The 13,971-nt window shown below is 44.6% G+C and overlaps 1 protein-coding gene across 1 annotated transcript in view; it reads right to left on the bottom strand.

Moving 5' to 3' along the window:
* CIT (citron rho-interacting serine/threonine kinase) overlaps positions 1-10,302 on the bottom strand; it is a 168,116-nt gene extending 157,814 nt beyond the window's left edge. Inside the window, exons 1-3 of the mRNA XM_044244172.1 lie at positions 10,287-10,302; positions 9,157-9,402; positions 3,796-3,937 (exon numbers count right to left, since the gene is read on the bottom strand). Coding sequence (XP_044100107.1) covers positions 3,796-3,937; positions 9,157-9,252 — 238 coding nt within the window. The 5' untranslated portion in view covers positions 9,253-9,402; positions 10,287-10,302. The remainder of the gene's footprint in view (positions 1-3,795; positions 3,938-9,156; positions 9,403-10,286) is intronic.
* Positions 10,303-13,971: the final 3,669 nt, after the last annotated feature.

Genomic DNA, 13,971 nt, shown 5'->3' with positions numbered 1-13,971 from the left:
AGTGCATAGGATCTCAGCTACTGTCAAATCAAAGAACAGTTCAATTTCAACAGTTATTAACACTTACCATGTTTAATATCAGTTTATTTTTTATGCAAATTCTATAATACAATGCTTAAGGTTTTCCTACTTGGTTCGCTTGGCAATACAGTCATTTGACCCATATTTACTGAACATCTACCATGTGCCAGACACGGTTTTAAGCACTGGGAATAGAGCAGTAATTAAGAAACAAAATCTCTTCCCTGTTCCCAGATCCAGGTTCCCTGCTCCCCACCCTCCTTTGGCTCAAGGCTGGGACACCTCTTCAGGGCTATACTTTCTGTCTGGTTGTGCCCAACAGTCCCCAAAGAAAATCTCCATCTCTATGACAAGATGCAAGAAACTCCTGCAGTACCAGCTGTTGGGCTCTTTTCCACATGTGAAAGTGAAGCTTACGTTCCAAAACAGAAACCCAAAAGAGGAAAACACACACACACACACACACACACACACACACAACCAGCCATACTAATGTAATTACCCTTTTACAATCACAGCCTCTCGGCCTTACTCGCCAGGAAGCCTCTTCAAAAATACAAAACAATTCCTTGCAAGAGAATTCTATTAGAAAAACCTACATTTCGCCAAGCCTAAGTCCCTGGATTACTGAAGGATTTAGAAGATCCACTACTTTAAAGTATCCAGAGGGCAGGGGCGCCTGGGTGGCTCTGTTGATTAAACATCCGCACTCTGGATTTCAGCTCAGGTCACGATCTCCAGGTCATGTGATCGAGCCCCCTGTCGGGCTCCTTGCTCAGTGGGGAGTTTGCTTGTGATTCTCTCTGCATCTCCTTGTGCTCAAGCTCTCTCTAAACAAATACATAACATGTTTTAAAGAGTAAAAATTAAAAATAAAAAAAATAATCAGGGGGCCAACTCCAGACTGATGAAGGTGCCTGTAGATGGCTTGATAAATTAGCCCGTCTCCCTATTTCCCTTCCCCTACCACTCCCTACTTAAAAACTTAAATACTCAAGAAAATAAGGTGGGGGTTTATTCAAACAGATATGGAATAAAGAAAAGGACCGAGTACATTTTAAAATTAAAGACACCCAACATATTAAATATATGTTGAAGTTGACAGCTACCATTATTGAGTTAACATTTATTATCTCTTATGTGTCAGGCAACGTAAGCCTGGTCTGTGCCCTAATTCATTCAATCTACGCAGTCTTTTTTTTTTTTTTAAGATTTTATTTATTTATTTGACACAGAGAGATGACAAGCAGGCAGAGAGGCAGGCAGAGAGAGAGGAGGAAGCAAGCTCTCCGCTGAGCAGAGAGCCCGATGCGGGGCTCGATCCCAGGACCCTGAGATCAGACCTGAGCCGAAGGCAGCGGCTTAACCCACTGAGCCACCCAGGCGCCCCCACGCACAGCCTTCTTAAATATTATTTTCCCCATCTTGCAGATAAGGACACAGAAGAAACGAGGTACAGGTAAACTGCAAAGTTCATTGTGGTGGCTGTGTGATGATTTTAGCTACTCAAAACTCCCAGCTCCTTTGGATAGTTGCACATTCCCCCATTCAATGAGACCCAGGTGATCAGGGTGCCCTGAACACCTGAGTACCCAGAGGAGGCCCATCACACTTCACATCCTGGCCCAGTGCCTGCTCAAGGGGTAGGCAGATGACCCAGAGCAGACCTAATTAGAGAAACATTGCACAGGGCATGGTAGCCAATCCCAAAGATGGTGCCCAAGGAATCACATGCCTCCTGGAATTCACTTGTATAGTTCTGGGGCACATGGAATCTGGGCAGCCCTATGACTCGCTTCAAACAACAGAATGAGGCCAAAGAGACCCTCTGTCCCTTCCACGCTTCAGCCCTAAGAAGTCCTGGCAGTTTCCACTTTAGCGCTTTTGAAAACCCTGAGCTGCCATGTAAGATGTCGATGTCTCTGCTAAAGGGACCAGATAGATCAGAGGTCAGCAACTTTTTGCTTGAAGGGCCAGAGAGTAAATAATTTTAGGCTTTGTAGGCCACGCAGTCACAGACACCACGACTCCAAGGCCACGTCATGAGATAGCGGCCAGGGAAAGTACATAAACAAATGGGCATGGCTAACACAGTCCATTAAAACTTTGTTTACAGGGCGCCTGGGTGGCTCAGTTGGTTAAGCAACTGTCTTCGGTTTGGGTCACGATCCCAGAGTCCTAGGATCCAGTCCCGCATGGGGTTCCCAGCTCCATGGGGAGTCTGCTTCTCCCTCTGACCTTCTCACCTCTCATGCTCTCTCTCACTGTCACTCTCTCAAATAAATAAATAAAATCTTAAAAAAAAAAAAAAAAAAGTTAAAAAAAAAAAAACCTTTCTTTACAAAACAGGTATCCCACGCTGTTGTTGGCTGACCCTTGATGGAGAAAGCACATGGAGAAGCCATGTGGAGAGCAGGAGGCCCTGAGACTTCACAGAGACAGGGAAAGGCCCAGTCATCCCAGAGCCCCAGCTGAGTCTGGTCTTCCAGGCAACCTGCCAGACACAGAGCGGCCATCTTGGACGTTCTAGACCAGGAGAGTCCCGGGTACCTGCAATCTTAGCCATTCTTAGCCAGTCACATGGAGAGGAAAAATCCTCAGCTGAGCCCCATCAACCCGCAGATTTATGAGAGGTAATACAGCGATTACTGTTCGAGGCCACTATAGTTCCAGGGACTTGGTTACACATCAAGGTCATATAAGGGAGGGTTTCTCACACTTGGCATTACTGAAATTTGGGGCCAGATATTTCTGTGCTGTGGTGGCTATTCTGTCATTGCAGGAAGCGTTGGCATTATCTCTGGCTTCACCCATTAGATGCCAGTAGCACCTTTCCCCTCCCCCCAAGCTGTGACAACCAAAAATATCTCCAGACGTTGCCAAGAATCCAGAGAGGAGCAAAATCACCACTGGTTGAAAAACACTGATGTAAGGTAATCAAATACAAAACTGGGACACAGACATTAGCAGCTAACTGTCCCCCCACAGGGCAGAACTGATCTACACCTTTCATAGGTCCTAGGTATATCTGCCTTCATCAGCCCCTTCCTCCACTTTAAAAAAAAAAAAAAATCAAGGGGTGCCAGGGTGGCTCAGTCAGGTAAGCATCTGACTCTTGATCTCAGTTCAGGTCTTATTCTCAGGTATGAGTTAACCCCTGGGTAGGGCTCCATGCTACATATGGAGCCTACTTGAGGAAAAAAAAAAACTACTTAAAAAAAAAAGTCAAAAAAAAAAAAAAAAAGTCAAACTATACAGTAACACTGACATAAAGATGCATGTAACCCTAAATCATTATACATTATTACAATCATATTTTTATCTCAAAATAAAATTAAACTAATGAAAAGTTCAATTTATTAAAATTAAATACTATGGGCCCTAAGCACTGTGTTTTTTGTGCCAGCTAGATTATCAGCTCTGAGTGGGTATAAGGACAGAACCAGAGGACATTATTTAAGACTCTGGATCCAAAAAAAAAAAAAAAAAAAAAGACTCTGGATCCAGCCATACAGAAAGCTTAACCCAACCCTGGATTTCTCAGTTTTACAGAGCCACAAGTTTGCTTTTTGGCCTAAGCTACAGTTGAGTGTCTGTCACCTGCATTTGGGAGACCTGACTTACCTGGGTCCCAACTGCAGTAGGTGGGAACTGACCTTGAAACTGGGTCTGTTTCCTCTGAGCAGACCACCGACCACTAACTCATTCGGTCTCCTGCATCTCTGCAGTTTTGTCTAGCAGAAGAGTTTTCAAGAAAAAGTTCTCCACACTTACACTTCCGGACAAAGTTGCTCACGTGCTTGATCTTCATCAGAGCAGGCTGACTGCATTCTCCGAAGAGAACGAAGAGGGCATCTAATATCCCTTCTCGGGAAAGCGGAGACATCTGCTGTTGAGTCAGAAAGGGTGGTTTCCCCTAAAAACAGCAAACAGCAGATGGAGACACTGTCAATAATGAAAAGCTTTGATCAATAACATCCACGCAGAGTAAATTACAAGCCACCAACTCTAACTGCTCACGACACATGCTAACAGCACAATTCTGGGGCTTCGTTCTTTAAAGCAACATCAATTGAGAGTCATTACGTTATCGCTCCTAAGATTCCATTACTGTGGGTTCCTTCCACCAGCACCTGGGAAGGAAACTTCACAAGCATGCCATTAATAAGAAAAGGCCCTTTTTTCTATCCTATTCTTTTCTTTCTTTTTTTTTTTTTTTTCAATTTTTGAGAGGGAGAGAGAAAGAGAATGAGCCAGGGTTGGAGGGAAGGGAGGGAGGGTCAAAAGGAGAAGCAGATGCCCCGATGAGCAAGAACCACACCCTCCCCAATGTGGGACTAGATCCCAGGACCCTGAGATCATGACCTGAGCCAAAGGCAGACACTTAACTGACTGAGGCGCCCAGGTGCCCAGAGTCCTTCTTTCTTAACAGTCTGAGTCTCATGGGAACACTTACTCTGGACCCTGCTGGTTCTGAAATATTTCCATGTCTCTACAACATGACACTGTGACTGCTACTTGTTTTGAGTGTGCCCAGAGGTTTGTTAATATAACCGTGGTTTCTTCCATTCACTCGAACAATCTAGAACAGTATGGACAGACTGACCATACTAAAGCTGAATTGATTCATGATCTGGACTGGCAGATTATATCTAACCCACAGACAAGTTTTGTTGGGCCTGCAGCATTTAAAAGAATTTGAATTATCTGCCAACATTGAAAAAATCAGAAAATTTCACCCAAAAGAGGGGGTGGAGTTTGGGAGTTCTCCTGAAACACTGGGGGATGGAGCCACATTGCCCCACATTCCTGCCTGGTGATGCTGAGCTGTGGCTGAGTGAGGCTGGTCCTCTGCGTAGTGAATGTGGTCTGCAGTTCATTGCAGACATGACTCCCCATCTTTCATCTAGCCCATGTGACTCAATCATAGTCACGGCCTGACCACCAAAGACATGAGTTTGCTACCTCTGGTCTAGCACAATGATTTCCATGTGCCAGGCTATGGACTGTGTGGAGGTAACTCTGCAAAGGCCCATGACTCTGTAGGTGCTTGCCACCACTCCCGTCAATAGCCAGCATCTGTTTCTGGTCCCCTTGAATCTGTGCTGTCTCCGTGACTTGCTTCAAGCAACAGGTGGCACAAGTGACACTGTGAGGGCAGAGCTCTAAAGGAACGTAGCAGCTTCTGCTTTTGCTCTTTTGGGAAGCCAGTTGCCATGTAAAAAAGCCTAGGCTAGACCCGGGGTCAGCAAACTATAGCCCATTGGCCACTGTGGCCCCTGCCCTGTCCGTTTTTATAAATAAAGTTTTATTGGAACACAGCGATACCCATTCATTGACATATTGTTTGTGGCTGTTTTTGTGCTATGATGGCAGAGATGAATAGCTACAGCTACCCCAAAGCCTAAAAATATCTATTATTTAGAGAAGAAAGTTACAAGGCCTGGATTAGACTACTGGCTAATGCAAGACCTCATAGAGAAGTCAGCTGGCGGAACACTGAGATGCCCCAGCCAGCAGTCAGATGGTCCAGCCCCAGCCAAACTCTCAACACAATATGGCCCCTTCAGTGACCCCAGCTAATATCACAAGGTGGAACAAAAGAACTACATAGCTGAATCCAAACAACCCACAGAATCATAAGAAAAAAATAAAATCACTGCTGCTTTCAACTTTGTGAGTGGTTTTGTACGCAGCACCGGATACTAGAAATGAACCGGCTGGCTACATTTGAATCACCTGAAGATCTTAGCTGAAAAACAAGTCTTTGGTGCTATCCCTGACCTACTGAACTAGAACCTTCCAGTTTGTCACTGAGAATCTGTTTTCTTAACAAGCTCACCAAGAGATTTAAGCCTCAGCCAGGTATGCGAGATATTGGGTCACAAGCCACCATACCTTCCCCTTTAGTTATAGTTCTGCAACAAAATCTGAAAAATAGTAAGTCTTTGTTCATCTGATCTTTACTGAGATTAGACTAACTAAAGCAACAGTTCCCACATAAAGTACTGACACTTCACCAAGTGCTCAAGTCTGACACAAAATGAGAAAAATTGAACGCCACATGATGACTGGTCTATAAAGATAAATACATTCAAATTTGAAGTGATCTGTAGGGGTGCCTGGTGGCTCAGTGGTTAAGGTTAAGTGGCTGCCTTTGGCTCAGTCATGATCCCAGGATCCTGGGATAAAACCCTGCATCCAGCTCCCTGCTCAGTGGGAAGCCTGCTTCTCCCTCTCCCACTCCCCCTGCTTTGTATTTCCTCTCTCCCTGTTTCTCTGTTAAATAAATAAATAAAATCTTTAAAAAAAAAAAAAATAAAGTGATCTTTTATTCTAAAATCATGTCCTTCCTCTGTTGGTGTTTCTTAAAAATGTCCCTTCTTTATGAAATGAAAGGACCAGAAAATAACGGGCTTTTCTCTATATTGGTTTTGTTACATCCTTCTTACATCCCTTACTTGGCAAAATAAAAAAGCCTATGTTGACCTAACAAATTGTGAAATTTTCCTGGCTCAAAAAATCTAAATGTCTTCCGACCACTGACACAAAACTCATTGGGAAGTCAAGTACAATGTTAAGTAGAAATTAAGAACCAGTCCAAACTACTTCCCTGCATGGAAAACAAAATCACTACTCTATCTAAACCTCATTAAAATAGTATTATAGGGGCACCTGGGTGGCTCAGTGGGTTAAAGCCTCTGCCTTCGGCTCAGGTCATGATCCCAGGGATCTGAGATCGAGCCCTGCATCAGGCTCTCTGCTCAGCGGGGAGCCTGCCTCCCCTTCTCTCTCTGCCTGCCTCTCTGCCTACTTGTGATCTCTGTCTGTCAAATAAATAAATGAAATCTTTTAAAAAATAAATAAATAAAAATAAAAATAAAACAGTATTATACAGGGAAAGACCAGTATCCATACCTGGTTAGGCAAATGTTAGGTGTATGTTATACTTGCACATAATAGCTTTCCTGGGGACAGGGAAGAACTCATCATGCAAAAAAGATGAACTGGGGATTTACCCACAACTCTTGCTGTATAATGACATTTAAATATAATACACAATTAATAAATTCTAACATACGCTGGCAGTCTTGCCAATGGTTACATGCCCAGCCTTTGTTGTCAGAATAAAATTGGAGCCTGGCTCTGTCATTTATAAGCTACGTGATCCTGAGCAAGTCTTTGCTTCCCTCAATATCTGTCTCCTTTTTTTTTTTTTTTAAGATTTTATTTATTTATTTAACAGACAGAGATCACAAGTAGGCAGAGAGGCAAGCAGAGAGAGAGGAGGGAAGCTCTGCTCTGCTGAGCATAGAGCCCGATGGGGGACTCGATCCCAGGACCCTGGGATCATGACCTGAGCCGAAGGCAGAGGCTTTAACCCTCTGAGCCACCCAGGCGCCCCTTTCTCTTCCTTTTTAAAATGTAAATAAGAGAAGTCCTCACATCTGTTACAGAGCTGAAGTGAGATAATCAGGAGCATGCTGGCTCAGTACCCAGCACATTGGAAGCCACAATTATTACATAAGGAGCACATTATATGCCTTTAGCCAATTTTGTAATAAGTCAATAAAGTTTTAGAATAAAACCTAAAGGGGATAAAACATGGCAGCACTCCGGTCAGCTAACTAGCCTTAGAAACAAATTATTCATTTGTGAAAAATATCTCATGACTTAAAATGGCGACAGAAGTGGTCCCACAGAACAACCAACCTAAGCTTTCAATCTGTTTCCATTCTGATCTGTTTGAACATTCCTCAATACCAGTATTTGGGGCAGCGGGGGGCAGGGGAGAGTTACCAAGAAAGTATCAGTATTTATCATACAGGTATTCTTGCATAAACACCTTCCTAAATATAATTACTCCTAACCCAACATAAATTTATCATTTTTTTAAAGATTTTATTTATTCATTTGAGAGAGAGAGAGATCACAAGTAGGCAGAGAGGCAGGCAGAGAGAGAGAGGGAAGCAGGCTCCCTGCAGAGAGCCTAATGCGGGACCCGATCCCAGAACCCTGGTATCATGACCTCAGCTGAAGGCAGAGGCTTTAACTCACTAAGCCACCCAGGTGCCCCTAAATTTATCATTATTATAACTAGTATTATTTCTACACTTAGCATTAATAATAGTTACCATTTATAACCAATGGTTTACCAAGAGCTAAGCAAGAAGCTAAGTGCTTTACATAAAGTATCTCATATCCTCATGATGACCCTGTGAATTTGGTACTATAAACTCTATTTGAAAGAGTGGCAAATGGATGCAGAGAAGGCAACTGAGTCACCCAAGGTAACACAGCCAACAAGTGCTGGGGCCAGGATTCAAACCCAAATCCTTACCACTATCGGGATTGTTCCCCTGACTTGGGGTTACAAAAGTCAAACAAGGATCTCTATATCAACAATGTTTCATCTACATCAAAAACAAAAGAATTAGAAATCTGCTTGGAAACTATTCCCTGAGCTGAAACACTTCTGCAGCTATACAAATAGAAAGGTTCTTTATATTGAACGGAATATGGGTTTCAAGGTGTGGGTATTTACCAAATCGTTTTTTATGTTTGTTTGTTTTTTCATTTTGTTTTAAATAAAGATCTCTTCAAGACAGTGCCCAAGTGTCTCACTCAGTTAAGTGTCTGCCTTCAACTCAGGTCATGATCCCAGGGTCCAGGATGGAGTCCCGGTTCGGGCTCCCTGGTCAGCAAGGAGCCTGCCTCTCCCTCTGCCTATCCCTTCTCCCCCACCCCCTCAGTCAAATGAATAAATAAAAAATCTTAAAAAAAAAAAAAAAACTCTTCAACCAAAAGAAATAGGATTATACCTATAGCAATTTTAGCCAAAGAATGCCTTTGCCTGTTTTTCTTTAACAAAGGGCAAACCGTAGTACAGATAAGTAAAGTGGGAAAAATTATTAAAAATAAATAAATAAATAAATAAAGATCTCCCTTCAAGGACAAGGTTGGCTATCTACTCCTCTGTCTGTACAGTGGTTCCTTTTTCCAATACTATCAGCAAGTATAAAACCCCAAATGGGATTTCCCCTAGAAGATTAGCCTCAGTCCTATAATAAGAATAAAAGTAACAAGGAGGTTCCAGGGAAACAAACACAGGTGAAGAGAGTTGGCAGTTGTTACCTGGAAGAAATGATTCAGCCTGGAGGCCCGGGTGGCAATGGGTTCAGCAGCACCAGCGTCCAGCAGATTCCGTGCTCCATATTTGAACTTCAGCATCTCCCCAGTGATGAAGAGATACAGGAGAAGGTCAAGTGTGTGCAGCCAAACTGAGAAGGAAGTACTTGAAAGATCCTGATCTTCCACAAAGATGTCAAGGATAGGGAGGTGAAAACCAGCTGCCACAAAACGGAACTTGGGAAGTTCAGGCTGACAATGCACATTAAAAAAAAAAAAAAAAAAAAGATTTTTACTCACGGCAACAAAAGATCATACACTTATCTAACATATTCTCTTACAAATCAATTTGTTTATTAGCTGCACCACCGATACTGTAACCTCCACAAGGGCGGGAGACCCAGCCCGCCACACAGCAGGTGCTGATACTTATTGAATGAATGATTGAAAAAAGAGAATTACAGGGGTGCCTAGGTGGCTCAGCGGGTTAAGCCTCTGCCTTCAGCTCAGGTTAAGATCTCAGGGTCCTGGGATCGAGCCCCGCATCAGGCTCTTTGCTCGGCAGGGAGCCTGCTTCCCCTCTCTCTCTGCCTGCTTGTGATCTCTCTCTCTCTGTCAAGTAAATAAAATTAAAAAAAAAAAAAAAGAATTACATAGTACGTTGCAAAGTAATATGTACTACAAGGTTAAAAAAGAGAAAGCAAGGTAAGGGCAATTGGTGCGTGTGCGCTGTTTTTAACAGCGCAGTCGGAGTAGACTTCACTGAGAAGGTAACATTTGAAGCCAGATCTGAAGCGGGTAAACAGTAATCCTTGCTGATGGGCGGGGGAGGCAGGAAAAGCGTACCGCGCAGAGGGAACAGCCAGGGCTGGGGCTCTGAGGCAGGACCTGGCCTTCTCCGACAATAGCAGGGAGACGAGAGGGGCTGCAGCAGAGGGAACGACGCGGGAAGCGGGAGGTGACTGACGGAACCGAGGGTGTGAAGTCGCACAAGGCGGATAATAGGGAGCTGCCGCACTCCACCAGACGGAATAATGCAGGTAATGCTGACAAAGAGGGAAGGCGGAACACACAGGGGACCCCCTCCAGGTTTAAGAAGGGAACAACTCCTCCTGCCCCGGACACCACCTACAGACCTTGAGGCTCTCTCGGAGGAGGACCTGGGAAGACCCTCGGGCCCCCGGCAACCTTGGGGGCTACACCACCGCCCTCCCCGCAACGGGAGGGAAAGCCGGGACTGGTGTGGGTGGAGGCGGCTCTGCCCCGGGCCTTGCAGAGGGGAGTGAGGGAGAAATGCGCGTGCGGGGTTTGGACTCACGCTCCGCCGACCCGGCCGGTCCGCGCTCTACTCCACCCGGCGCCCCCCGCCGCCGCGTTTGAACCCGGCGAACAGCATGGGCGGGGCTCAGGCGTGTCCAAACCAATCAGAGTGCCCGCTCTTAAAATGACGCGCCGCGTCCCAACCGAGCCCCACCCAAGTCCTTAAAGGGATAGAGGAAGTGAAAGGGAGAACCAATCAGATTGTTTCTTCCTCTGACTCGTGACCAATGGAAAACGGGGAGGGACAAACCCCGGAGGGCCGCTCCTGGAAGTTTGAAATTGGCGGTTAAGCAGGACGCTCCGCTTGAGGGCGCGTCTGTTGGTGTCCAGGATCCCTGGGGACGGCAGGGCGCTATCCTCTGCTTTCATGGCCAGCTGCGAGGAGGAAAACAGCCAGGCCGCCCTGGTCTTCTTGCTCCTTAAACCGGGCTAAAACCGAAGCACTCGTTATTTGGGGGAAATCGGCTCGTTCTCTGCTACAGCGGGGGCAGGAAATGTTTGGAGCCCGAACTGCCAACCTGCCTCGGTTACCGCAACTGCGGGCTGATTGCCCAACCACCCGCAGGTGAACGTATTGAGGTTGTCTGAAAGGACATTTTAAAATCAACTAAACGCAGGAGATTTAAATGGGCACTTCACTAAAGAGGAAGTCGAAATGGCCCACAAACGTATACAGAGGTGCTCAACCTCCTACATAATCACGAAAAGAGAAAAGTAAAACCGCAACGAGATATAATGCTCACCGCCCCCGTCCCCCCAAAAAAGGGGTGGGGAAGATCTGTTTTTCAGAGATGTGGAGCGTCATTCATTCATACCTAGCTGCTGGGACTATAAATCAGTACAGTCTTGAAAAAAGTTTGGCTCTATTTGGTAAAACTGAAGATAAACACATTCTATGGCTCACATGTACAAGAATGTACAAACAGTATTGTATGACAATGAAAAAAAAAAAGCCTGGAAGCAACGCAAATGTTTATCAGCAGAACAACGTATCATTTTTTTTTAATACTGCAGTGTCTTTATACAGTAATGAAAATAAATACAGCTAAACACAATGACATATGAGTTTTGAAACAATGCTGGAAAGGGACATCTGGGTGGCTCAGGTGGTTAAGTGTCTGCCTTCAACTTAGGTCATTATCTCCAGGTCCTGGGATCAAATCCCACCTCCACCTCCCGCTCCCAGCTCAGCATGCGGTCTGCTGCTCCCTCTCCCCCTGCTTGTACTGTCTCTCTCTCTCTCTCTCTCTCTCTCTCTCACAAATAAATCTTTAAAAGAAAGAGAGAAAGAAAAACAATGTTGAATGAAGGAAATTACATTAGAATAAGGTATGGTTTCACTAATATAAATTTCAAAAGCAGACCAAAAACATGTAAAGAGAGGAATGTTCGTACAGGTGGTAAAACCATAAAGAAAGCAAAAGTCAGGAGAGTGGTTCCCGGGGGGGTTAAAATGGAGGCCATTCAAGGTGTCAGGGTGCTGCTATGATCTGTTTCTTAACCAGGATGATAATAATATGGATGTTTGTTTCATCATTATTAAATTGGGTGTGCATGTATTTATACACGTGTTCTGTTTATGTATATAAAAAATTTAAAAGAGGAGACAGTCTTTCCTATTCTCTTCTAATTCCTATACTAGATAGAACTGGAGATGTGTTGTCACATGCACCCATGCACACAGACATGTGTGCATTTGTACAAAAAGTGACAGACTTGCTGAATACAATTTCCCCCCAAATATAAACTTGCTCTTCCTCCCTGGGATGATAATGAAAGCTACTGTTTATTAAGCCCCCTCCCCTCCCAAGCACTTCATTTCATTTAGTCCTTATCACAGCCCTAAGAGAGATGAACTATAATCCACATTTTACGAATGGAAAAACTGAAACTGAGAAAAATAGAGTGGCTCGTTTGGGGGCATTCAACTTTTATGTGGTGGAATGGCGTTTAGAACTCCTGGACTGACTGCAAATCCTTTGGTCTTACACAAAACCTGCTTCTCAGAAGACGTTAGAAATTCTCCTAGCCTCTGCATTTGTTATGTTGCAAGGGCTGACCCAGTACACAAAGACGTCAAGCAAAACTAAGAAATGTTTTTGAATGACATGTCGGGGATGGCAAGGTGAGGGGGATGCAAAGTGGGTTATAGCCAGCTGTTGACTTGATATAAGGGCTTTCAGCAATGTCTGAAGGTGGATTCTGATTTTTCTAGTCCAGCCAAACCTGTTAGTTTCCTGACATCAGAAATAGAAGACTTTACCAGAATCTTGGGACTTGTTCATCCTAAATTAGAATGCAGTGTTAGCAGCACTGTTTTGCACTGCCCCGAATCCTGCCCAGATATCCTAATTTCCCGTTAGAACAATTACCGGCCTCTGCAAATCCCTTGTGAAACAAGACAAGGAATAAAGAACAAATAAAATGAATACAGAAACCCACAGCCAAAACCACATTAACTCTACCAATTTTCTTTCAGGAGTAGTAGCTGCACAGAAAGTGCATGGGGAGAGCAAATAAGAAGGGACCAAGAGTGGATATGCAGGAAATAAAAGGATAAGACACTGCCAAATAGAACTGTCATAAAAGGGGCTCCTGGGTGGCTCAGTTGTTAAGCATCTGCCTTCAGCTTAGGTCATGATCCCAGAGTTTTGGGATCAAGCCCCACATCAGGCTCCCTGCTCAAGGGAAGACTGCTTCTCCCTCTCCCACTCCCCCTGCTTGTGTTCCCCCTCTCTCTCTCTCTCTCTCTCTTTCTCTCTCTGCTTGTGTTCCCTCTCTCTCTGTCTCTCTGTGAAATAAATAAATATTTAAAAAAAAAAAAAAAGAACTGTCATTAAAACTAGACAGACAGGGGTGCCTGTGTGGCTCAGTCTGTTAAGCAGCAGACTCCTGATTTGGGCTCAGGTCATGATTTCAGGTCCTGGGATCAAGCCCCACATCAGGCTTTGTGCTCAGCAGGGAGTCTGGTTGAGGATTCTCTCTCTCTCCCTCTGCTCCCTCTGTCTCTCTCTCTCAAATAAATAAATCTTAAAAAAAAAAAAAAACAGGAAAACTGAGACTGTATGTTTGTTCTTGTACAAAATGAAACCATGAGCATTCCTATGCTGAACAGGAATCCATGATGATTATCATAACGAGGACTCTAGCAGAACCCCAGCATAACTAAGCCGGAATGAAGGACCCTATGACATTCCTGCATTCGACCACTCATTCATCCAAAAAACATCTCTGGTGCCGAGCACTGGGGGTACCAAAATGAAAAAGACACCCTTCTCGTCCGATTTTCAAAGGCTGAGTGTGGTGGGGACGTGGGGCTGTGGGCAGACAATTGTGAAACACTGTGAGAAGTTTCTGTAGCCGTGGGAAGTACAGAGTGTGGGGGCAATCCCAACAGGGGAGGGCAGGAGGTATGTGGCAGCATATAAACAAAACTTGAAAATGGAAGGAATGTGATGGCCCTCCACGCAGGCCACTGAGAGATGACACAAGTGGAGTTCC

The sequence above is a fragment of the Neovison vison genome, chromosome 3 (assembly GCF_020171115.1).
Source record: "Neovison vison isolate M4711 chromosome 3, ASM_NN_V1, whole genome shotgun sequence".
NCBI lineage: Eukaryota > Metazoa > Chordata > Mammalia > Carnivora > Mustelidae > Neogale > Neogale vison.
This window is presented reverse-complemented; position numbering and strand designations above follow the sequence as displayed.